This window comes from Bison bison, unplaced genomic scaffold (genome assembly GCF_000754665.1).
Source record: "Bison bison bison isolate TAMUID 2011002044 unplaced genomic scaffold, Bison_UMD1.0 scf7180017864470, whole genome shotgun sequence".
In the NCBI taxonomy this organism is placed as follows: Eukaryota; Metazoa; Chordata; class Mammalia; order Artiodactyla; family Bovidae; genus Bison; species Bison bison.
The window spans coordinates 2,363,266-2,387,916 of NW_011495031.1; the positions used below are offsets into that span (position 1 = coordinate 2,363,266).

General features: G+C 37.6%; 1 protein-coding gene across 4 annotated transcripts in view; it reads right to left on the reverse strand.

Moving 5' to 3' along the window:
- Nucleotides 1–24,651, reverse strand: part of PPHLN1 (periphilin 1) — a 179,548-nt gene that overhangs the window by 118,030 nt on the left and 36,867 nt on the right. For 3 of the 4 annotated variants that reach the window (XM_010860759.1, XM_010860760.1, XM_010860761.1), the window contains exons 3-4: nt 23,475–23,639; nt 20,807–20,868 (exon numbers count right to left, since the gene is read on the reverse strand). In XM_010860759.1, coding sequence (XP_010859061.1) covers nt 20,807–20,868; nt 23,475–23,639 — 227 coding nt within the window. The remainder of the gene's footprint in view (nt 1–20,806; nt 20,869–23,474; nt 23,640–24,651) is intronic. The other variant, XM_010860762.1, reaches the window with a different exon arrangement.

Here is a 24,651-nt window from a genome sequence, read left to right on the forward strand (position 1 = left end):
GAAAAGAAGAGAAGCAAAAAGCAAAGGAGAAAAGGAAAGATATAAATATCTGAATGCAGAGTTCCAAAGAATAGCAAGAAGAGATAAGAAAGTCTTCTTCACTGATCAATGCAAAGAAATAGAGGAAAACAACAGAATGGGAAAGACTAGAGATCTCTTCAAGAAAATCAGAGATACCAAAGGAAAATTTCATGCAAAGATGGGCTCGATAAAGGACAGAAATGGTATGGACCTAACAGAAGCAGAAGATATTAAGAAGAGGTGGCAAGAATACACAGAAGCACTGTACAAAAAAGATCTTCACAACCCAGATAATCACGACAGTGTGATCACTGACATAGAGCCAGACATCCTGGAATGTGAAGTCAAGTGGGCCTTAGAAAAGCATCACTATGAACAAAGCTGGTGGGGGTGATGGAATTCCAGTTGAGCTATTTCAAATCCTGAAAGATGATGCTGTGAAAGTGCTGCACTCAATATGCCAGCAAATTTGGAAAACTCAGCAGTGGCCACAGGACTGGAAAAGGTCAGTTTTCACTCCAATCCCAAAGAAAGGCAATGCCAAAGAATGCTCAAACTACCACACAATTGCACTCATCTCACACGCTAGTAAAGTAATGCTCAAAATTCTCCAAGCCAGGCTTCAGCAATATGTGAACCGTGAACTTCCAGATGTTCAAGCTGGTTTTAGAAAAGGCAGAGGAACCAGAGATCAAATTGCCAGCATCTGCTGGATCATGGAAAAAGCAAGAGAGTTCCAGAAAAGCATCTACTTCTGCTTTATTGACTATGTCAAAGTCTTTGACTGTGTGGATCACGATAAACTGTGGAAAATTCTGAAAGAGATGGGAATACCAGACCACCTGATCTGCCTCTTGAGAAATTTGTATGCAGGTCAGGAAGCAACAGTTAGCATTGGACATGGAACAACAGACTGGTTCCAAATAGGAAAAGGAGTCCGTCAACGCTGTCTATTGTCACTCTGTTTATTTAACTTATATGCAGAGTACATCGTGAGAAACGCTGGACTGGAAAAAATACAAGCTGGAATCAAGATTGCCGGGAGAAATATCACCTCAGATATGCAGATGACACCACCCTTATGGCAGAAAGTGAAGAGGAACTCAAAAGCCTCTTGATGAAAGTTACAGTGGAGAGTGAAAAAGTTGGCTTAAAGCTCAACATTCAGAAAATGAAGATCATGGCATCCAGTCCCATCACTTCATGGGAAATAGATGGGGAAACAGTGGAAACAGTGTCAGACTTTATTTTTCTGGGCTCCAAAATCACTACAGATGGTGATTGCAGCCATGAAATTAAAAGCCGCTTACTCCTTGGAAGGAAAGTTATGACCAACCTAGATAGCATATTCAAAAGCAGAGACATTACTTTGCCAACAAAGGTTCGTCTAGTCAAGGCTATGGTTTTTCCTGTGGTCATGTATGGATGTGAGAGTTGGACTGTGAAGAAGGCTGAGCGCCGAAGAATTGATGCTTTTGAACTGTGGTGTTGGAGAAGACTCTTGAGAGTCCCTTGGACTACAAGGAGATCCAACCAGTCCATTCTGAAGGAGATCAGTCCTGGGATTTCTTTGGAAGGAATGATGCTCAAACTGAAACTCCAGTACTTTGGCCACCTCATGCAAAGAGTTGACTCACTGGAAAAGACTCTGATGCTGGGAGGGATTGGGGGCAAGAGGAGAAGGGGACGACAGAGGATGAGATGGCTGGATGGCATCACTGACTTGTTGGACGTGAGTTTCAGTGAACTCCGGGAGTTGGTGAGGGACAGGGAGGCCTGGCGTGCTTCGATTCATGGGGTCACGGAAAGTCGGACACGACTGAGCGACTGATCTGATCTGATCTGAATGACCCTTATCTGAAATATAGGATTTCTGTTTTCTTGAATATTAATTAAAATTCCTTAAAATCATTTTAGATGGGACTTTCAGGGTGGGACAGTAGATGGGAGTCCACCCACCAAGGCGAGGAACACAGGTTCCATCCCTGATCTGGGAGGATTCCACATACTGTGGAGTAGCTAGGTCCATGCACCGCAACCGCTGAGCTCGTGTTCTGGAGGCAGGATGCCACAACCACTGAGTCCACATGCTACAACTACTGAAGCTCATGTGCATAGTGCCTCCCTGTTTTCTCCATCCCAGCATCTGCCTGCTGGATGTTGAGACCAGGGTAACCTTGGAAATGCTACATGCAGAAAATGACAGAGGTCCTTCGACCCTGGGTCCCTGAGTCACTGTGTGGAGCAGAGCTCTTCCTGGCTGTTGACTGCACTTATGAGTGAAGTAGTGAAGTGAAAGTTGGTCAGTGGTGTCTGACTCTTTGCGACCCCATGGACTATACAGCACACCACAAGCAGAGATTAGCCTCTGCTCAACCAACTGGAGAAGACCCATGTACAGCAACGAAGACCCAATGTAGTCAAAAATAATAAATATTTTTTAAAAACTATTTCAGATATAAAAATCCCATTTTAACAAGAAAATCTAAGTACTTAAAATCACACAAGCAAAATAAATCTAAGATGGACATTCTTAAACACAGAACTATTTCCTGAAGCACTGTATAAATTAAATTCACATATACAACTGTCATTTAGGATACAGAATGCAAAACAAAATCTCTATAGATTGTCATTAGTTCACCCCCAAAAATTAAAAGCAAAGAACAGACTGATTGACAGAAATATCACCATTCTATTTATACTTTTTTTCTATCAAAATGTGTTAGTTCCAGTACTCATTCATAAAATTCATCTATAGGGTGGACTTTCCTGGTGGTCCAGTGGTTAAGACTCTATGTTTCCAATGCAGGGGCACAGGTTTGATCTCTGTTCAAGGAACTAAGATCTCACATGCTGAGAAGCATAGCCAAAACAAATTTTTTTTAATTACTCAATATCAGTACAATATAATCATTTTTATGCAAGTATCATCCTGATTTTAAGAAAGAATTCTTAACAATTCTTTAATAATGAGCCTGAAGCATGCTGAACACAACAAGATACTGGGAACTTGAGCATGTTTTAATTGAGAGTTCATAATTCACAGGGCAAAACTTTGTACTTAAGACAAACTCCCATTTACTGCAGAAAGAAAACTTGTATCAAAAGCTTTCAAACTATAGTTTTAGTGAAAGTGAAAATGTTAGTTGCTCAGTCCCACCCGACTCTTTGTGACCCCATGAACAGTAGTCCACCAGGCTCCTCTGTCCATGGAATTCTCCAGGCAAAAATACTGGGGTGGGTAGCCATTCTCTTCTCCGGGGGATCTTTCTGACCCAGAGATCAAACCTGAGTCTCCTGCATTGCAGATGGATTCTTTACTGTCTGAGCCATCAAGGAAGCCCTTATAAAGTTTCTAGTTACATTAAAAATGATATCAACACATATAATGAGTGCAATAAAAAAGAGCCCTTGAAGAAATAAATATAAGTATAGCTAGAATGCTTACTATGAAGTCTCCCCCTGCCCAAAATCATATATTTAAAGGAACTGATGCTTTTTATTATCGAAAAAGTATATAACTTGAGAGTTAGGAAAGATCTTTGGCTGCATCACAAACATTTCAGCCGCAATGCTGGAAAAGTACAGGAGGCAAAGTCACCTAGAGAATGTAAGATGGGAAGAACAGACACCCTATAACACTGTTACTCAAAATGTGAACCTGGAACCATCTGCCCTATTTATTACTTTGAATGCTGGTTTCAAAAGCAGGTTTATAAAATTCAGGATTCTCATCTGTTAACATAATTCCAACCCCTCACACCAAACCAAACAAATTGTGATCAACCTCTCAGTTTCAGCAGATGTATGTTTACCGGTTAAGAGCAAAAATCAGGCAAATCAAGAGGCAAAGATACAAGGGGAGAGGAGAAGAGGGAGAAAGAAAGCAAGTTATCTCTTATTCAGGACCTCACCTTTCCTTCCCACATTCAACACTCAAATATTTCACACAAAATACTGGCTACTTCTAGTGAGCAGGATCTTCAAAAAGGAATTAAAAATTCAGGAATCATTTTGAGAAAGCATCTGGGTAACTGCTTAAGCAAAGTTAAGAAAAGTTAAGTGTGCAGACCTCAAATATCTGTTTTTAAACGTGGAACAAGAGAACGAGGGGGTACTGTAACTTGAGCATATTACTTTTTACTCAGAAAGCGAAGAGGAACTAAAGAGTCTCTTGATGAAGGTGAAAGAGGAGAGTGAAAAGCTGGCTTAAAACTCAACATTCAAAAAGCTAAGATCATGGCATCCAGTCCCATCACTTCACAGCAAATAGACGGGGGAAAAAAATGGCAACAGTGACAGACTTTATTTTCTTGGGCTCCAAAATCACTGCAGATGGTGACTGCAGCCATAAAATTAAGACACTTGCTCCTTGGAAGGAAAGCTATGACTAACCTAGACAGCATATTAAAAAACAGAGACATCACTTTGCCAACAAAGGTTCATATAGTCAAAGCCATGGTTTTACCACTAGTTATGTACAGATGTGAGAGTTGGACCACGAAGAAGGCTGAGCACCAAAGAATTGATGTTTTCCAACTGTGGTGCTAGAGAAGACTTTTGAGAGTCCCTTGGACATCAAGGAGAGCAAACCAGTCAATTCTAAAGGAAATAAACCCTGAATATTCATTGGAAGGACTGATACTGAAACTCCAATACTTTGGCCACCTGATACAAAGAGCTGACTCACTGGAAAAGACCCTAATGCTGGGAAGGACTGAGGGCAGGAGGAGAAGGGGACAAGAGAGGATGAAGCGGTTGGATAGCATCACTGACTCAATGGACATGAGTCTGAGCAACCAGGAGACAGTAAAGGACAGGGAAGCCTGGTCTGCTACAGTCCACGGGGTCACGGAGAGTCAGACACGACTGACTGAGTGAACAACAACAAAATCAAGTAACTGTCTTGTACCAGAGCTGAGATTAGATGTTTAGAGACCCAGTCTAGACAAAACCATATCTTTACAGTTAAAAAGTATTCGAAGCATGAGATATGGACAGAGATCCCCCAGTTAGAATATAGATTTTTTTGTTTTAGTCATAATTTGATCTCTAATACCTAAAACAATACCTAATGTTACTAAGGAAAAAACGTGCCTAACTTGATGTAACAAAAATACCAAAAAATGTAATGTTGATTCATTACACACATAAAAGTCTATCTAACCACCATCAAACAGTCTAGGGCAGGCATTCCAAGGTGAGAAATTCTGCTCCAAGAACCCAGGCTGACCACACTGCTATTTCAACGCGTGGCTTCCAAGGTCACATGCTTGATGCCACTGCCTTCCAGGGCCCACCCTGCAACACGGGAAAAGGTAAATGTGTGTGAAAGAATGTGTGTAGAGACAGAACTCCTACTCACATTATACTGGAGATAGTCACAAGGCCGCACGTAACTAGTAGGAAGGCTAAGAAAAGTAGTCCATCTGTGTGCCTAAGATATGTGAAGAAGAGGTAGAAGTCTTTGAAGAATGATGAAATGAAAAGTTTTCAATGAAAAGTTTGGTATTTCCATGTGAAAAATGTGTCTAATAGGCAGTTGGATGTAAAAAATGTAGAGTTCAGAAGAGAAGCCAAAGCCAGAGATTTGTTTACCATCAGTAGCAAACATCGGAGAAGGCAATGGCACCCCACTCCAGTACTCTTGCTTGGAAAATCCCATGGACGGAGGAGCCTGTTAGGCTGCAATCCATGGGGTCGCTAAGAGTCGGACACGACTGAGCGACTTCACTTTCACTTTTATGCATTGGAGAAGGAAATGGCAACCCACTCCAGTGTTCTTGCCTGGAGAATCCCAGGGACGGGGGAGCCTGGTGGGCTGCGGTCTATGGGGTCTCACAGAGTCGAACATGACTGAAGTGACTTAGCATAGCAAACATACAAGCCAGAGTTTCTCAAACTCTGCATCACAATCAAATTCCAAGGTTCCACTTACTGAATCAGAATCTCTTGAGATAAAGCCTGGCAAACTTCATTTTTAATGAACTTCTAAGCAATTCTTACCAACACAAGTTTTAGAAATATGGGCAAAGGGAATAACTACCATCAAGAACAAAGGTTCAAGGCACTTTCCTGGGGGTCCAGTAGTTCAGAATTTACTTGCCAATGCAGGGGACAAGGGTTCGATTCCTAGTACAGGAAGACCCCACAAGCCTTAGAGCAACTAAGCACCACACTTACTGTGCCAGCGCTCTGCAACAAGAGTGCTATGCTGGGCTAAGTGGCTTAAGTCGTGTCAGACTCTGTGCAGCCCTATGGGCTGTATCCTACCCGGCTCCTCTGTCCATGGAATTCTCCAAGCAAGAGTACTGGAGTGGGTTGCCATGCCCTCCTCCAGGGGATCTTCCTGACACATGGATCGAACGTGGGTTTCTTGCATTGCAAGCAGATTCTTTACCATCTGAGCCACGAGGGAAGCTTCCACAACAAGAGAATCTACCACAGTCAGAAAACCACGCCCGCGCACTGCAACAAAAGGTAGCCCCTGCTCGTCACAACTAAAGAAATCCCGCACACAACAATAAAGACCCACTGCAGCCAAAAACATATAAATGAAAATTTTAAAAAATAAAGATTCAAGATAAAGGTATCACAAATGAGAGAAGGTGCCAAGAAGTTAACACTGTTAACACGATCCTGTGGTTTCTGGGCTGTTGTCACACTATACTACCTATTAGATCAATAGTTCTCAAGTCTAGCTTCACATTAGAACATCTGATGAGCTTTTAAAAAATATTAATATTGAGGTTCCACCCACCAATTATTACATCATATCTCCAAGAGTGAGTAGGAATTACAGAGTACTCTTTCTTAAGCTTTACACCTAATTCAGAGTACAGCCAGGACTGAGAAACACCATTATGAGACAGCTGCTATTACATGTTCTTCATTTCAGAGTCCCAGGTTAATGTCCTACTTTAAAGACAACAAATCTTCATTTTAATTAATTGTGAACACTGAAAAATCAAGAAATTAAACATTGTTTAAAAATCTGGATTTCTGAGTTCTTTCAAGGTCAGAAGTAAATAGATTGCTAAACAGCATGGATCAGCTGCTACCAGGTAGCAGCTGCTCCAATCTGACCCTCAGCATTTGTTTATATTCCCTCACATGGTCACTGTAAGCATATGAGTTACTGCCATTAATAGACATGGGCCTTATTACTACAGATAAATATGTTAACTACTCACCTGTAAGTATTACAAGTATCCTTTATGTCTAATAGCTGTATTTGTATATACTCATGTAACAAAATAAAGAAATGAGTCAATCTTGTAAATGTTTTCACATCAGCCTCTTCATAAACCAATCCCTCCAACTTCTTTAACTGAAACTTTGGCAGTGGAACACAAATACTAGCTCCCTTCAATCTGCTGAGTAATAAGTGCACACTGATGACTTTACCTCAAAGTCCTGAGGTACATGGGGCACAGGATTATGTTCTAAACCCTCCATCTTCCAAGAAGAGGGAGAAAGAGACTGACAAACTTCTCATTTAAATTCATGCATACCCACCATAACCCCACACTGCCTATATTTTCAACCTTCTGGGAATGCGCCCACATTTCCGAAAGCCTGCACTCAGTGACACAGTCTGCACTGTAACATAACCTATCCACATCACGAGTGACTTTCAGAATTCAGGGGATCATCTGTGAAGTTTGGGAGCAATTTCCTGGCCAGGTACCTCTTACCTCTCCACAATACTTAGCCACTCCCCTAAATCCAACACCTTGCCACGTATTACCCAGACGTGCTCTTCATCAGAATCTAATACGGCCTTCTTATAACAATGTCTTATCCTTCAGTTTCTCACTCCTACAATAACTGCACCTCCACTTTACAGATACCTGTAAGTCCCTATAGTATCCAGTAACTCATGAACACCGTTCTCATTGTGCTTCCAGCCTAAATTACAGTATTTGAAACACTCTATGAAAACTACTAACGTTCCTTCCTGTCAATTCTGATACAACATGTAAGCCAAGACAAAGCCTACATTAATTCCAATATCTGTGATTTCTTCATTAATACACTTAGAGCTGCCATATCCTAGAGAGAAATTATAAGAGCCTACAGATTGATCCCCTACAGGTACATAGTCTCTGATTTCCGCTGTGCCTTCAACTGCACTAATAAAATTTTTACTTATCATTAGTGAGCTCAATCTCTCATTCATGTCAGCAAGTATTCTGTATCTTGATAATTCTCCCCAAGTCCTTTAACCTAGTACCAAATCTTTTACTCTCAATGAGTTACCTCCCAGACTGAAAAATATAGCAATCTCCAGACATGAAATGAGTACCTCAACTACCAGTCCGGATTCCTCTCTCACAATGTGTCTTCATCTGCCTGTCCCTAATTCTATCCTTTCTTTCTTGATATATGATTGTCTCCTCCCAGCCATCAAAAGTTAGCTCTTCTATCAATAGTCTTCATCCTTGTCCTCATTTAAGTGCTTCATCAGTTAGCCCTTTTCTTTCTTATACCCTCAGCCTCTCTTTTCTCTTCCATCTATAAATATGCTCGTTACCGATCAGCTAAAAATGTTTTAAGTGATGTCCATTTGGCCAGTTCCAGTCTCCAAGTAACAATACTGCCTACTTTTTATCTCAATTATTTTTCTTTTAAAGTTATCTACCCATGTTGAATCTATCCCCTTCACATGTCATTCATCCTGACACCGCCAAACCCAGGAGATATTTTACTTTTTATCACTGAAACACTCAATTGCAAGAGACATCGGTGACCTTTAATGCTGTTTAAAGACCTTTATCTTCCATCACTTCCATAAAAGTGTTTTAGGGGTTCTGACCTTAGTCCATTGCTCTTGTCTAAAGATACCTTCTCGTTGGACAAGCTCGATTTTGAATGCAGTTTGTCCCTTGAAACCATTCCTTCTGTACTGCCAATCTCAGATAATGACATTTTTATACACACAGTAAACAAAATGAAAAATCCAGGCATTTCCCTCTTCTTTCTTATCATATCCAACAACCACATTTTGCTGATTTTTCAGCATTTATCCAATTTAACCCTTTTCCTCCAACCCAATTTGCCTTTTCCAATTCAGATACTCATGGCTTCTTGTTCTATCTCTAGAGCCATTTTTAAAAGTAACCCCCTACACTGAAGACCAACCACAATCTGAGTTACCATAGCCCCTCTCTTCCTATGAAGCTAAAAATTTTCAACAATTTATCAGAGTTAATAGAATAAAACCCAGATTTCTTAGTTATAGTTTAATCCATAGTTTGCTAGCTCTTACATAATCACCTGTGAATAGCTGTACACATCATGGTTTTACACAGCTTTGTAAGAATATGGTCCCCATTACTCTTTCTCTGATTAACTTATATTAACTTTCCTTCAGGTTCTATTCAAATTAATCTGCTCCTACAGGAAACTTTTAATAAAATCTCAGTATAGGATAAGTGCTTCTTTGAGTTTAGCATTCGATGAAACTTGAGCATGTATTATACTACACTATCTACTTGCCCAACTATTTCACTAAGTAGACTGTAAGCAAGTGATATGAGCACAGTGGCCTACACATAGCAAACACTCAATAAACATTTGTACCCCTGAACAAAACCAAAAAATATATTATATAGTATTTTTCTCTGTCAAAGAGATTATCACCTAAGAAGATAAAAGAGCTATAATAAAAATAAAAGTTACTTACTCTTTTTAAAAACATCAGTATGCAGTATGAAATACTAAAGTACTAAATCTAAATTTTCCATATGTGAATATGGGGGGGGGGGGGGAACAGTATTTAAAAATAAAGTATACTGGCCACTTGGTGACACTCTTGTTCCATATTTTTCAGTATTATTTAATACTTTATTCTAAGGTTTATTCTACAGGGGAAAAAATTACTTAAAAAAAAAAAAACTCATTCTCTCTAAATCAATAACTCCTGATAAAGTATAACATGTTCCTTAAATACAAAGTGAAATAAATCCTAACATATTTTGAATTTCACAAACAAATGTGTTTTGTACAAACAGATAATCACTGGGTAAAAACAGAACCAAGAGTAGTAGGTAATGATACACTTGAAATGTAGACAAATTATCAGGTATGTGGCTCTATTAAATAAGAAAGTGGTAATTTTCAGAGCATGGGCAGGGGATGGGGGGTATTGTATGAGGATGACAGAAAACTTGACACATTCTCTTTTCCTCTGTTGACTGTTTCCAGTGACTCCACACTCCCATTAATAAAACATATTTGAATAAGAACTACTATATATATATATGTACATGTACACACACACACAATATATATATACACACATACACTGAATTTATAAAGTACATAATGTGGAACAATATGAAACATATAAAACAGATGTTCCACTGCCAGTAATAGACCTGTGGAAGATGGTGCGAAAGCAAGGAAGCCCAGGAATGATGGCAATCTGCAAAAGGAAGTGCTGAGCTGTGTAAGAAGAAAGACTGACAGGGTCAGAAGATTTACTATGTACTGGAATGTAGGCAAAATATCAAGGGTGCTAGTTTCAGGTCTGAGATCAGATTTCACCCTATTTACAAGCTAACGAGCTGTTACTACCTCGCGGATGCCTGCGGAAGACACAAAAGACTTAATTCGCCAGCATAGCAAACACCATAAGCACTGGCATGTTTGCGTGAGTTTCTCCAGGTTCCAAGTCCCACAGGGATGATCTGATATGAGCCCAGGTGTATGCACATGCACATGTGGTGGGTCTGGCTCACACCTGAGGAAACCTGGGAAATCCACTATTTTTACACCAAGCAATAAGCAAGCCTATGAACTGGGAGACTGGGATTGACGTATATACACTGCTATGTATAAAAAAGATAATCTATTATATAGCACAGGGCACTCTACTCTGTACTTGCTGGTGACCTACATGGGAAGGAAATTCAAAACAAAGGCAGCATATATGTATATATATGGCTGATTCACTTTGTTGGAACAGCGGAAACTGACACCACAGTGTAAAACAATTATACTCCAATTTAAAAAAAAAAAAGATAAGTAAAAATGGGGGGGGGAGTGGACTAGAATAGCCCAAGGCTTGTAAAAGGACGGGAAAGAAAGAAAAAAAAAAAGCAAGCCTGCTCTTTAACACAGAGGAAGACATTACCTTATCCTTCAAGACTGCTCACCACAAACCCAGCTCTGAGAAATAAGACAGATAAACAGCGATCAGGGCCTTGCTTTCTTGGCATAACTTGGTAAGATGTGTAGGAGTGCAAGAGACCCATGGAGGACTGTTTATCCCAACAACTGAAAGCCAGGATTCTCTCAATGATATAGAAGGGGAGTAAAATTAGGAAAAGATGAAGGGATACTGCCATGAAGTCAAATATGGAAATACTGTATAAAAATAAATACGGGTATAAAAGTGTGTATCCAGGTCTTATCTATAACAAACACTCTCCACTAAAGAGAACTTGTGTTCCTTAGAGAAACTGCTGATTTGAGGGCTGGGGCAGGGAAAGTATAAGAAGGACCTAGAACATCTTTCAGCAGAAAGTTAAGAAATAATCAAAAAATGAGGTAGATAAGTCAAAATAACTCAGATGATCTTAATTTGGCAATGAATTCATATATAACACCAAAAGCATTAGCAACAAAAGGAAAAGGTGATACATTAAATTTAATCAAATTTTAACATTTTGTACATCAAAAAAGGTCATGATTCACAAAGTGAAAAAACTATTTACGGAATGGTAGAAAATACTTACAAATTGTACATCTGAAAAGGATTTAATATCCAGAATACATAAAGAACTGCTAAAACTCAACAACAAAAAGACAAACAGCTCAACTTTTAAATGGACAAATAAAACTAAATAGACATTTCTTCAAAGAAGATACACACATGGCCAATAAACACATGAAACTAGTTGTTCATCATTACTAGTCGTTAGGGAAATGCAAATCAAAACCAGGAGATATCACTTCACACTTACCAGGATGGCAATAATAATAGTAATAATGGTGATGACTGATGATAATGATAGAAACATAATGAGTTGCTGGTGAGCATGCAGGAAAAACTTGGACTCTTGGACACTGCTGGCAGGAATGTAAAACAGTGCAGCTAATATGGAAAACAATTTGGTGGTTCCTCAAAAAGCTAAATAAAGCATTACTATATGACCCAGCAATTCCACTCCTGCATATGTAACCAAAAGAACTGAAAACAGAAACTCAAAACAGACACTCATATGTCAGTGTTCACTGCAGCATTATTCACAACAGCCAAAAGGTAGAAACAACCCAAAAGTTCATCAGAAGAAAAATGGAGAAACAAAATGTGGTATACACATACAAGGGAATATTATTCACCCATAAAAAGGGATGTGGTTCTGATATATGCTACAACATACAACAGACCTTGAAAATACTATGTCAAGTGACAGAAGACAGATAGAAAAGAACAAACATTGTATGAATGCAACTATACAAAATATCTAGAACAGGCAAATTCCTAAAAATAGAAACTAGAATGTTGGCTGCCAGGTGCTGGGGGTAAAGGAGAATAACAAGCTATTGCTTAAAGGGTACGCAGTTCTGTTTGGGATGATGAAAAGTTTTGGAAATAGTTGAGATGGTTGCACAACACTCTAAATATAATTAATGCCAATGAATTGTATACCTGAAAACTGTTACAATGGCATATTTTATGTCATGTATATTTTACCACAAAATATTTTTTAAAAGAACACACAGAAGCTACTTTGAAGGGATTTGATGGCCAAATTCGGGCATCAAAATAATGATACCAACAGATTATACCACACTGAACAAAAACAGGAATCTGCTGATACTGGGTAGGTCAAAAAGTTTTTTCAGGTTTTCCATATGATCTTCCAGAAAAATCCAAATGAACTTTTTGGCCAACCCAATATAAACAAAGTTTTGTTTCTTATTTAAAGAGGGTAGCAGAGAGAAAGAAAGCTCTTCCTCAAAACATGTCTACACAATATAGAAAGAAACATCTAATTATGAAATCACTCATTTAGAAGCATCTCATTACTAATTAATTCAGGCAAGAAACATCAATGGATACTAAAAGTAGGAAGGGAGTGAAATGGGATGTAGAATGGCATAATCACATAGTTTCAAAGTATCAAAACACTAACTTCAAGGAAGAAAGCTGAATTCACAGTGAAGAAATTTTGCAGATCCCAATCTTACTAAGACAACACCACCAAAAAAGGAAATCAACATTTGCAGTCTAACAAAACACAATAAAGACAGGATCACTTCAGAAACTGCAGCAGAAAAAAATAAAATGCATAACTTGGATCTAATCATGAACACCAGACAAACCTAAATTGAGAAATATTCTATAAAATGTCTGTCCTGTATTCATTTTGCCAAAAACAGCCATAAAAATCAAGGGAAGACTGAGGAACTGTTCCAGATTAAAAAAGTCTACAAAAATAGGACCTATGAGATCAAATTAGATCTTTTTGCTATAAAGTGCATTACTGGGGCACTGCTGGAGACAAAAACAAAAGTACTGACAAGTACGGGTCTCCAAATTGCTCAGAATTGTTTTCTTACAAAAATATACAACTACTCCTGTATGGTTTATGATGCAATCATTTTTTTCCCCCTACAACAATAGCTACTTTCCACTCACAAAGTCTTTTAGTAGGAACTCTTCAATGAGTCCATCTGATAGGGAACAACTTAAAGATAACCAGGAAGACGCCAGCCACTAAAAGCTGTAACTTCTGTGATAGCGTAAAATGTGAAATATTACTGAAGATGTCCAGACGTCAAGTGAAGGTGTTGAAATAGAAGCATTTTCTAGTTTACTATGCTGCTTCATTTTTCTTCATAAAAACTGCTTTGTTTTACACCTGTTTACTATCTATAATCTATACTAAAATGTAGGTTTCATGAAAGGAGTTTATTATCTCCAGAGGCTAGAAGAGTATCTGATATATACAAAGTACACAGTAAATACTTAACAAATGAATGAATATAACATATAAAATTAACTCTCTGTTCTGAAAAGAGAATATACCTTGCTTTTTTCCCCACCAGTTAACTTTTAAAATTATTTTTTAATCATTAAAAATATGTTTTTAAACGATTACTATGTAACAGGCATGGTAAAATATGTGTTGCATGTGTTGAATCATGTAATCCTTTTTTTTAATTGAAGTATAGTTGATTTACAATATTATGCTAGTTTCATGTATACAACATAATGATTCAGAATTTTTTCAGTTTATATTTCATTACAGGTTACTTTAAGATAACAGGTGTAATTTCCTGTACTATACAGTATACAGTTGTTGCTTATCTATTTTGTACACAGCAGTTTGTATCTGTGAATCCCATACCCCTAACCTATCCCTCTAACCTTCCCTCTCCTTTTTGGTAACCAGTTTGTTTTGCATATCTGTGAATCTGTTTCTGTATTACATACACAGCCACTTCTATTATTTGTTACATTCCACATATAAGTGACATAGTATTTGTCATTTATCCCTTATTTCACTTAGCATAATATTTTCTCAGTCCATCCACATTGCTGCAAATGGCAGTATTTCATTCTTTGTTACAGCTGAGTAATATTGTGTGTGTGTGTGTGTATACACCACATCTTCTTAATTCATTGTCTACTGATGGGCAAGGGGTTGCTTCCATGTCTTGGCTATTGTAAATAGTGCTTGTATGAGGTACATGCATATACCCAGAAAAAATCTGAAAACAATACACTTGTTTAATGTCCATGGTATAGATAAGAAAACTGATCAACTAATGATCAACAGGAACCACTCTGGTGGTTCAGTGGTTAAGACTCCATCCTTCCACTGTAAGGAGCATGGGTCTGATCCCTGGTCAGGAAACTAAAAGTCCCACATGCTGTGTGACATGGCTAAAAATGTTTTTTAATTTTAAAAAGTTTAAAAATAGAGAAATTAAAAAAAAAAAACCCACTACTGAATCAACGAATTTCAAACAACAGAATAAGAGTACAGGCAACATTCTCTGATCACAAATAACTAGGATTACTACATCAGAATCAGTATTAAATTACTATTAGTTACAATAGTGGTTAAAGGAAATTTTAAAACTATACTTGTTAATAGATAAGAAAAACAATTAAATGTCCAAGTTAAAATTTTAGATTTTTTAAATGAAGCGTATTTGTTTTAGGTTATTAGAAGGCAAACTGAAAACACCTATTAAAATTTAAAATATACATGCCCTTTGACCCAGAAACTCCACTTTTGGCAATCTATCCCATGGGTACCAAAGTACTGTTTCTTAAAGATATTATGTACTCAGATTTATTGCAATATTGTTTTGTACTGGAAACTGCATGAATATTCATCAACAGGTAAACAACTGAAATATCTGGTTTATCCACATAATGGAATATTACTTGGAAATTCAAAAAATGTTAAACCAAATAACTTGGAGGGATCTGCACAAGCCTCTAGAGAAAATCAACTTAGAAAGAAGTGTGTTTAAGTGTTAATTGCTCAGTTGTGTCTGACTCTTTGCAACCCCAGAGACTGGGGCCCACCAGGCTCCTCTGTCCATGGGATTTCCCAAGCAAGAATACTGGAGTGGGTTGGCATTTCCTACTCCAGGAGATCTTTCCGACCCAGGGATGGAACACGGGTCTCGTGCATTGCACGGTTCTCCTGCATTGCAGGCAGATTCTTTACCATCTGAGTCACCAGGGAAGCTGACCTCATTAACAAAAATCAAATACCCCAAGTGTCTGTGAATACAGACAAAATATTAGGTTGGTGCAAAAGTAACTGTGGTTTTGTGTTGTTGAAGTTTGCCATTTGATATTAGAATACACTCAAATAAATGTGGTTATGCTATAAATGATTTTAACATGCATTTCTTACTTTATGTTTTTTTGCTAATGACTTTATTACTTGCTGTTTATTTTAACTACGGAAATGATACTACACAAAAAGAAAATTTGAGCAATTTTCTTAGTTGAGTTCAGAACTAGTCAGAAAGCAGAGACGACTCACAACATCAACAATGCATCTGGCCAGGATGATTTAAGAAATTTTGCAAATGAGAGGAGAGCCTTGAAGATAATGAGTCCAGTGGCTGGCCATCACAAGTTGACAATGACCAACTAAGAGGAACATCAAAGCTGATCCTCTAAAACTACACAAGATGTTGTCCAAGAACTCAGTGTCAACCATTCTATGGTCATTTGGCATTGTAAGCATATGGTCATCGAAGCAAGTTGGAAAAGTGAAAAAGCTAGGTACGTGGGTACCTTGTGAGCTCACCAAAAATTTTTAAAAAACCATTTTGAAGTGTCATCTTCTCTTATTCTACACAATAACGACAAACCGTTTTTGGATTGGGACATACAACAAAAAGTAGATTGTATATGACAACCAGTGATGACCAGCTCAGTGACTGGACCAAGAAGAAGCTCCAAAGCACTTCCAAAAACCAAACTTGCACCAAAAAAGGTCATCATCACTGTCTGGTGGTCTGCTGCCCATCTGATCCGCCAAAGCTTTCTGAATCCTGGTGAAACCATTATATCTGAGAAGTATGCTCAGCAAATCAATGAGATGCATAGAAAACGGCAACGCCTGCATCCAGCTCTGGTCAACAGTAAGAGCCCTACTCTTCTCCACAACGCCACCTGATCGCACGTTGCACAACCAACACTTCAAAAGTTGAACAAATTGGGCTATGAGATTTTGTTTGCCTCATCTGCCATATTCACCTGATCTCTCACCAACCAAGTACCACGTCTTTAAGCATCTCCACAACTTTTTGCAGGGAAAACACTTCCATAACCATCAGGAGGCAGAAAATGCTTTCCAAGAGTCTGCTGAATCCCAAAGTATGGATTTTTATGCTACAGGAATAAATAAACTTATTTCTCATTGACAATAACATGTTGATTATAATGGTTTCTATTTTCCTTAATAAAGATGTGTTTGAGCCTAGATATAATGACTTAAAATTCACAGTCCAAAACCACAATTATATTTGCACCAACCTAACAGAACATATACCAAGCTACTAACACTGCTACAAAGATTGAGGAGTAACATATATAATTTTGTTTCATTTATGTAAAATTATCCACAGGTACAGGGGGGAAAATGCTAAAAAAAGAAAAGAAAGAATAAAGACAGAAATAGCTCAGGTGGTAAAGAATATGCCTGCCATGCAGGAGATGCAGGTTAGATTCCTGGATTGGGAAGATCTCCTAGAGATGGAAACGGCAACCCACTGCAGTATTCTTGCCTGGGAAATCCCATGGTCAGAGGAGCCTGGTGGTCTATAGTCCATGTGGTCACAAAGAGTAGGACATGACTGAGAGACTAAGCATAGTACCATACATAGTACACAGTACAATAATCCAAGAGCTGGTTCTTTGGGGAGAAATAAACCATTATAAACCATTAGTTAGCCTAATCAAAACTTGTATGTTTTTTTAAATTTTGATTTTTATATTTAGGTCTTTATTATATCAGATTATTTATGTTCACATGCCAGGGTTCCAATTTTATGTTTTTCTCTCCTGAATGGAGAGTAAGTTTCCCAGTACTATTTATTTAAAAGTTCATTCTTTCTGCATTTGATTTGTAATACTACTATTGCTATACCCTAAACTCCTAGACATATCTAGGTTTGCTTCCAGACTCCCTACTGTTTCACTGTTCACATTACTACAACTTTGTTCTGATACATGATCTATTGAGTGTTCACACCTTTTCAATACTATTTTTGTTATTTGGCCTCTTCCTGTTAATTTTAGAATCAGTTTACCAACTCCTAATTGCACTCATCTCACACGCTAGTAAAGTAATGCTCAAAATTCTCCAAGCCAGGCTTCAGCAATACGTGAACTGTGAACTTCCAGATGTTCAAGCTGGATGTAGAAAAGGCAGAGGAACCAGAGATCAAATTGCCAACATCCACTGGATCATCGAAAAAGCAATAGAGTTCCAGAAAAACATCTATTTCTGCTTTATTGACTATGCCAAAGCCTTTGACTTTGTGAATCACAATAAACTGTGGAAAATTCTGAAAGAGATGGGAATACCAGACCACCTGACCTGCCTCTTGAGAAACCTATATGCAGATCAGGAAGCAACAGGGAGAACTGGACATGGAACAACAGACTGGTTCCAAATAGGAAAAGAAGTACGTCAAGGCTGTATATTGTCACCCTGCTTATTTAACTTCTATGCAGAGTACATCATGAGAAATGCTGGACTGGAAGAAGCACAAGCTGGAATCAAGATTGCCGGGAGAAATATCAATAACCTCAGATATGCAGATGACACCACCCTTATGGCAGAAAGTGAAGAGGAACTCAAAAGCCTCTTGATGAAAGTGAAAGAGTTGAGTGAAAAAGTTGGCTTAAAGCTCAACATTCAGAAAACTAAGATCATGGCATCTCGTCCCATCACTGCATGGGAAATAGATGGAGAAACAGTGGAAACAGTGTCAGACTTTATTTTTTTGGGCTCCAAAATCACTGCAGATGGTGACTGCAGCCATGAAATTAAAAGACGCTTACTCCTTGGAAGGAAAGTTATGACCAACCCAGATAGCATATTCAAAAGCAGAGACATTACTTTGCCAACAAAGGTCCGTCTAGTCAAGGCTATGTATGGATGTGAGAGTTGAACTGTGAAGAAAGCTGAGCGCCAAAGAATTGATGCTTTTGAACTGTGGTGTTAGAGAAGATTCTTGAGAGTCCCTTGGACTGCAAGGAGATCCAACCAGTCCATTCTGAAGGAGATCAGTCCTGGGCGTTCTTTAGAAGGAATGATGCGAAAGCTGAAACTCCAGTACTTTGGCCATCTCATGCAAAGAGTTGACTCATTGGAAAAGACTCTGATGCTGGGAGGGATTGGGGACAGGAGGAAAAGGGGAAGACAGAGGATGAGATGGCTGGATGGCATCACCGACTCGATGGACGTCGGTTTGTGTGAACTCCGGGAGTTGGTGATGGACAGGGAGGCCTGGCGTGCTGCAATTCATGGGGTCGAAAAGAGTCGGACACAACTGAGTGACTGAACTGAACTGATGCAGCAAACAAACAAAAAACTGGAATTTAGACTGGAACTATATATTCACACCTGAATTTGAAGAGAACTGATACATTTGTGATGTCTGTCTCTTCCCATCCAATGATGTTGCATTGCTCCTTTTTTAATTGAGGACCTTAAAAATGTTCTTTAGAAATGACTTGTAATTTCATCCAACTAGGTCTCACACACTTTCATTAAATTTCATTTTTATTACTCCTTGATAGTTTTTATGCTATAGTGTTTTTAAATTACGTTGTCTAATTTATTCTGTTCATACTTGACTTTATTATACTGAACTTTGCTAATTTCCCAATAATTCTAATCGTTTATAGACTTGGATCTTCTGCATGGGTAATTATATAATCTGTAAATAAATTCTGTTTCTTTCATTGTAACCCTTAACCTTCATTTTCCTTGTCTCAGTTAGAGTGGGGCTGAAACCATTATTACCATGATGAATAGACGCAGTGAGAACAGGCATTATTGCTCTGCTCTGGTTTTAAGGCGAATGCCTCTAACTTTACCAGTCAGTATAGCAAATGCCTGTTTATTAAATACACAGAATTTTCTCTTCCTGGCTGAAGTTATATACTAAGTGTTAAATTTTATCAAAGTATTTTTCAACATCTGTTATCTCTGTTGCTTCTTTTGAGAGAAGCAGTCTGCCATGAACTCTGAACCCCGCCATAGGTATGAAACTGAAAGGCCTAACCATCCACTGCTACAGAAGAGTTTTTGTAACTGGTCAACAGATAGTTCAACAGGTCAAGCTGACCGCAGTTTAACTCCCATGTGACTGCTTACTCCCCAGGAAAGGACTGGCTTGCTTCCTGACTGCAACAAAAGCTATCTAGCTTAACTCTGGGTTTCTCAGTTACAGTGCATCCCACTGTGTGCAGAGCCACCAATCTGCCCATCACATCACCCTGTGGGACTTGGGGACAGGGACCCAACACTGCCATGCTGATGCTTCTGCTGACTACTGGGCTGTAACAACCGCCCACTGAATCCAGCTGTCTACTTCTAGCACCTGTGACGTTGTGGCAGTTACTCCTTGCCATTCTCCATGAGTTTGTGATTCTTCTCCAACAGGCTATAAGAGATCTTTAAAAGGATCCTTTACAACCTCCAACACTATCAAAGTCAAGTTATACAAGAAAGCAACTATCAACCCAGTTAAATCTATCTGTTCTTTTTTTCTAACTATTCTATCAAATGTCTCTATATAAGTAACCAAAGCTAACAATGATCGAGGTCCTTCCAAAATATGTTTTCCCAACAGAACTTAATTGATCAAAATAAAGCAACTAAGAGATGCTTTATAATAGAAGATAATTTGTAATGACTCAAATATTTTCAAGAAGGATACTTCTGGGAAAAAAATGCCTTACTTTCTAATTAAGTAAATAGATACCTTATAATCCACATGACTCATTAAGAACAATTTAATAAACAGAAAAGAATAAACAATAGTTTAAATATTTTTATTGTCTATTATGAAATGCCAAGAGATAAGAATGCTAGCTTACTAGTGCCATTAATAGTATATTACACAGTCACAAAAAGATTATAATACTAGCTGCTTCTGAAATTTTAAACCCTATTTAATATTTCATCTATGTGCCTTAAGGTGAGATTTCAATAGGAGACATTTCAATGAGGCAAACATCAAAGTAATTATATTATTATTTTTATCTTTTTACCTGTATTCAGGCTGTCGGCTTGCAGAATGATCATCTCTCGTCCACCTATAGCCAGATTCATCCTGTAACAGAAAAATGTTACTTAAAATATTCATTTACATTATTTTGGTCAAATAGAGTATCTATTTGTATCTAACAACATTACTGGAAACTAGTCTCAAAACCAAAATAATATGAGGGAAAAAATACTTTTCTAAGTTTCTCTGTGCTTCAAAGGCATGAGAAAGAAAACAAGATACAAGTCATCCATTTCAAACCACTAATTTGGTAGACTCAGAACCTGTGGTACTTATTTATCTCTATTAAAATACTTAAAAGTATTTCTTTGGTGGGCCCAAACAACTTTATTGTCAAAAACACATGCCATCATTCACAATAGAGAAAGTCTGTTCAAGAACAAAAGTTCAATTTAAATTCAAACACATATTTCTCAATCTTTCATTTTCTTTCTCTGTGAAGTTTGCTCAGCAATTTTCATCTTGAAGCCTAATGAGGAAACCGTCACTTTCCCAGTTTTCTTATTGGTTTCCTTTTCTCATCCTACCTCCCATTAAAAACTATAATTGGAAACAATATAATAAGAGATCAACACTATATTAGATAAACCATATTAGACCAAGATGTTTAAAATCTTGTTTAAAATTAAGGTAAGCTTAAAATTTTAAAAAGTAACACACTTTGTCCTCTGAAACAGACAAGTTGGAAGAGGTACATATGAAGGAACCACATAGTAATCCACACTCCATTACTTAACATTACACATACAACAAGGGACAATCAGTCCTCCATATCCACAGGTTCCACATTAGCAGATTCAACCAATCACATTTAAAAATATGGGGAAAGGGTGGAATTCAGAAAATTTCAAAAAGCAAAGCTTGAATTTGCCTCATGCTAGCAACTACTTACATAGCACCATGCTGTATTAAGTATCACAAATAATCTAGAGATGATTTAAAATACATGGAGGATGTACATAGGTTATATGTAAACACTATGCCTTTTTATGTAAGAGATTTGAGCATCCTTGGGATTTGGTATACTGGGGGTCCTGGAACCAATCCCCTGATATCAATGGACAACTGTAACATGTGCATTACCTACAATCAGAAACAATGATTCAGCTAAAATAAAAATATTATCTTCATTGTCCTCTTTAGCATCACATACCATACTTACAGAAGTAAAATGCATTCATCATTTTTCTTCCCAACATTAAACTGAAGAAAAAAGTCAACAGCTATAATATCACATTGGATCTAGTAAGTAGTTTGCTTTATATTAACTGAAGTCTAGGTAAGAATTAGTATCATGAGAATCCTAAGGATCTCAAGTGGGTTTATTTGTTTGAAGAATATTACATGAGAAAATGTGTAAAGAATGAACAATTCAATTTATAACAATAAGAGTAAAAAATACTATCAAGGCACTATTACGTTTCAAATACAGTTTAGTCCACTGAATCCAAAATTCCCTGTCTACACTAAGCAGCCACAGGGTTTTCATGAGGTAACAACTGTTTAACCAAAGGCTAAACTGTTTCTCCTTCAGACTACCTGAAAGAATGACTCTGGTGGCAAAATTCAGTATTTCTAAAATAAAGATAATGCATAATGTTTACTTTTCAATATTGAACCCTTCCTCCTAAAGGAAAAGCATGACATTTAAAAGTGAACAAAATAAAAATGAATTCTATTGAGACGTAAGAAAGCTTTCATCAAATTTTATTTAAGCAATGACTGAATATCTCATTAATTACGATATTGCATGGTAGGAAAGGGGAAAAAGCAGAAAATATAGGAAAATGGTTCAGCAGAAGAATGATGTAAACATGCAAGCTATGTCAAAGGAAGTGCATCAAGGAATAGTTCAATCAAGTTCAATAACAGATTACTGCAACATTAAATATGTTTCTAGATTATTAAAGATGATTAAGAAAAGAACATAATAAAGCAATAGTAGCTAAGATTTTTAAAATGCTTATTATAGGAAAGGCAATGTTTGCAGAGCTTTCTGAGGTAAGAAGTAGACTTTATTAATAATTATAACAAAATGAGACTGAGTGTCAACACTTAACCCAACCTCACCCACAGCATTTCATCATGATGAAAATAACGTAATTTTAACTGGGCACATTCAGTAACAGAAGATAACTACATGCTGATCACTTGAAAGTGAAAGTGAAAGTCACTCAGTTGTGTCCGACTCTTTGCGACCCCATTGACTATACATTCCATGGAATTCTCCAGGCCAGAATACTGGAGTGGGTCGCCTTTCCCTTCTCCAGGGGATCGTCCAACCCAGGGATCGATCCCAGGTCTCCCGCACTGCAGGCGGATTCTTACTGAATACAAAAGCAATAGGTAAGATTACCTTTATCTGGTTCTACAAACCCTCGCCAACTGAGGGAATAAAAAAGCAGGCGAGTTGGAATCAATGTTATTAAATCTAAGACAGAGCTATCTAGAGCGCTTACCCACTTTGTCCAGCACCCCAAGATTCTTGACTACCAGTTCCCATTTGACAGGTCCAGCAGGCAATTCAACAGAGCATCAAGCAGGAAGTGTTTATTCAACTGCCTCCATGGCCAGTCACATAAATTCCAAAAATTACATGATTCTTAAACTTATAAAAAACAACAATTAGTACATGGGGGAAATTTACATACTCCTCTGTGAGGTGGACCACTTCTTCGATCATGAGAAAAACTGCGGCCCTCGTCACAGTCTCGGTAATCAACATGACTGTAATATCTATTGTAGCTTCCTTCACCAGGTCTGTCTAGCAGTGGTGGTTTCTTTGGCACAACATTAACTACTCTACGGTAGCCATCCTAAAACAGACAAAAAGAAATACATAAAAATCACTAACTTCGCTATTTGGTTTTGGAAACGTTTTTTTAAAAGCATAGGAGTTATCCTTAATCAAATAGAGTAAATGTATAAACAAACAAAAATGCATTAATGAAATAACATGAATAATAACTAATAGTAAGGTCTTCACATGAATTAAAGGAAATGAAACTGTTCAATGAGAAAGCCAGGTGTTTAAAAGTAACATGCAGCAATGCAAAAAACCAATCATAAGTAAAAGAAAAAATACAACATTATTAATAAAAAATAAACCATGAAAAGGAGAATGTCACAGTAGCTCTAATCCCTAGTTGTCCAGGTATTTTAGAAGTAAAATCATTTAAGATAGCACACATCTTTTGTTCACTGTGTCTGAAGTTTACTGTCCAGAAAAAAATAAAAGATTTTTATACATAACCAACAGCAAATAAGGAGATAATACTGAGCTAGAAAGATCTAGAGGATACATTTTGCTATTTCTAAAACAGCACATAAGAGAAGAGCCTGTGACATCATAAGTTTGGAAGCAAAATAAAACTCGATATAAAAGCTGAACTAATTTTCAAAGTAATATGTTAATGTTTTAAAGTTTAGCTGAATGGATTCTTAGTGGGAGTTGGGAAACTGAATAGAGGGAAAATAACACCTATCTTAGACTAGAAGCTGCTGTAAAATAAAAATGATTATCAACAAGAAGAACCAGAGAGCTACAGAACATGCATCTCTAAATAATCTGGTCTTGAACACTCATGCTATGTCTATCAATATCAGATGAGGCCTATGTGAAAGAAATTGGCAGGCTACCCAAGTGTAAGATATGATCACTATGAATTAACTAATTCGACAAAATGAAAAACTCATAATGCCTAATGTTTGGGAGTGGTAATTTTACTATTTAAGTCTCAGTTTCATTATCTGAACAATGACATTAATAACAGTAACTACATCATGAAGTTGTGAGGACTAAAGAAAAACCAGACTGTAAAACACTTA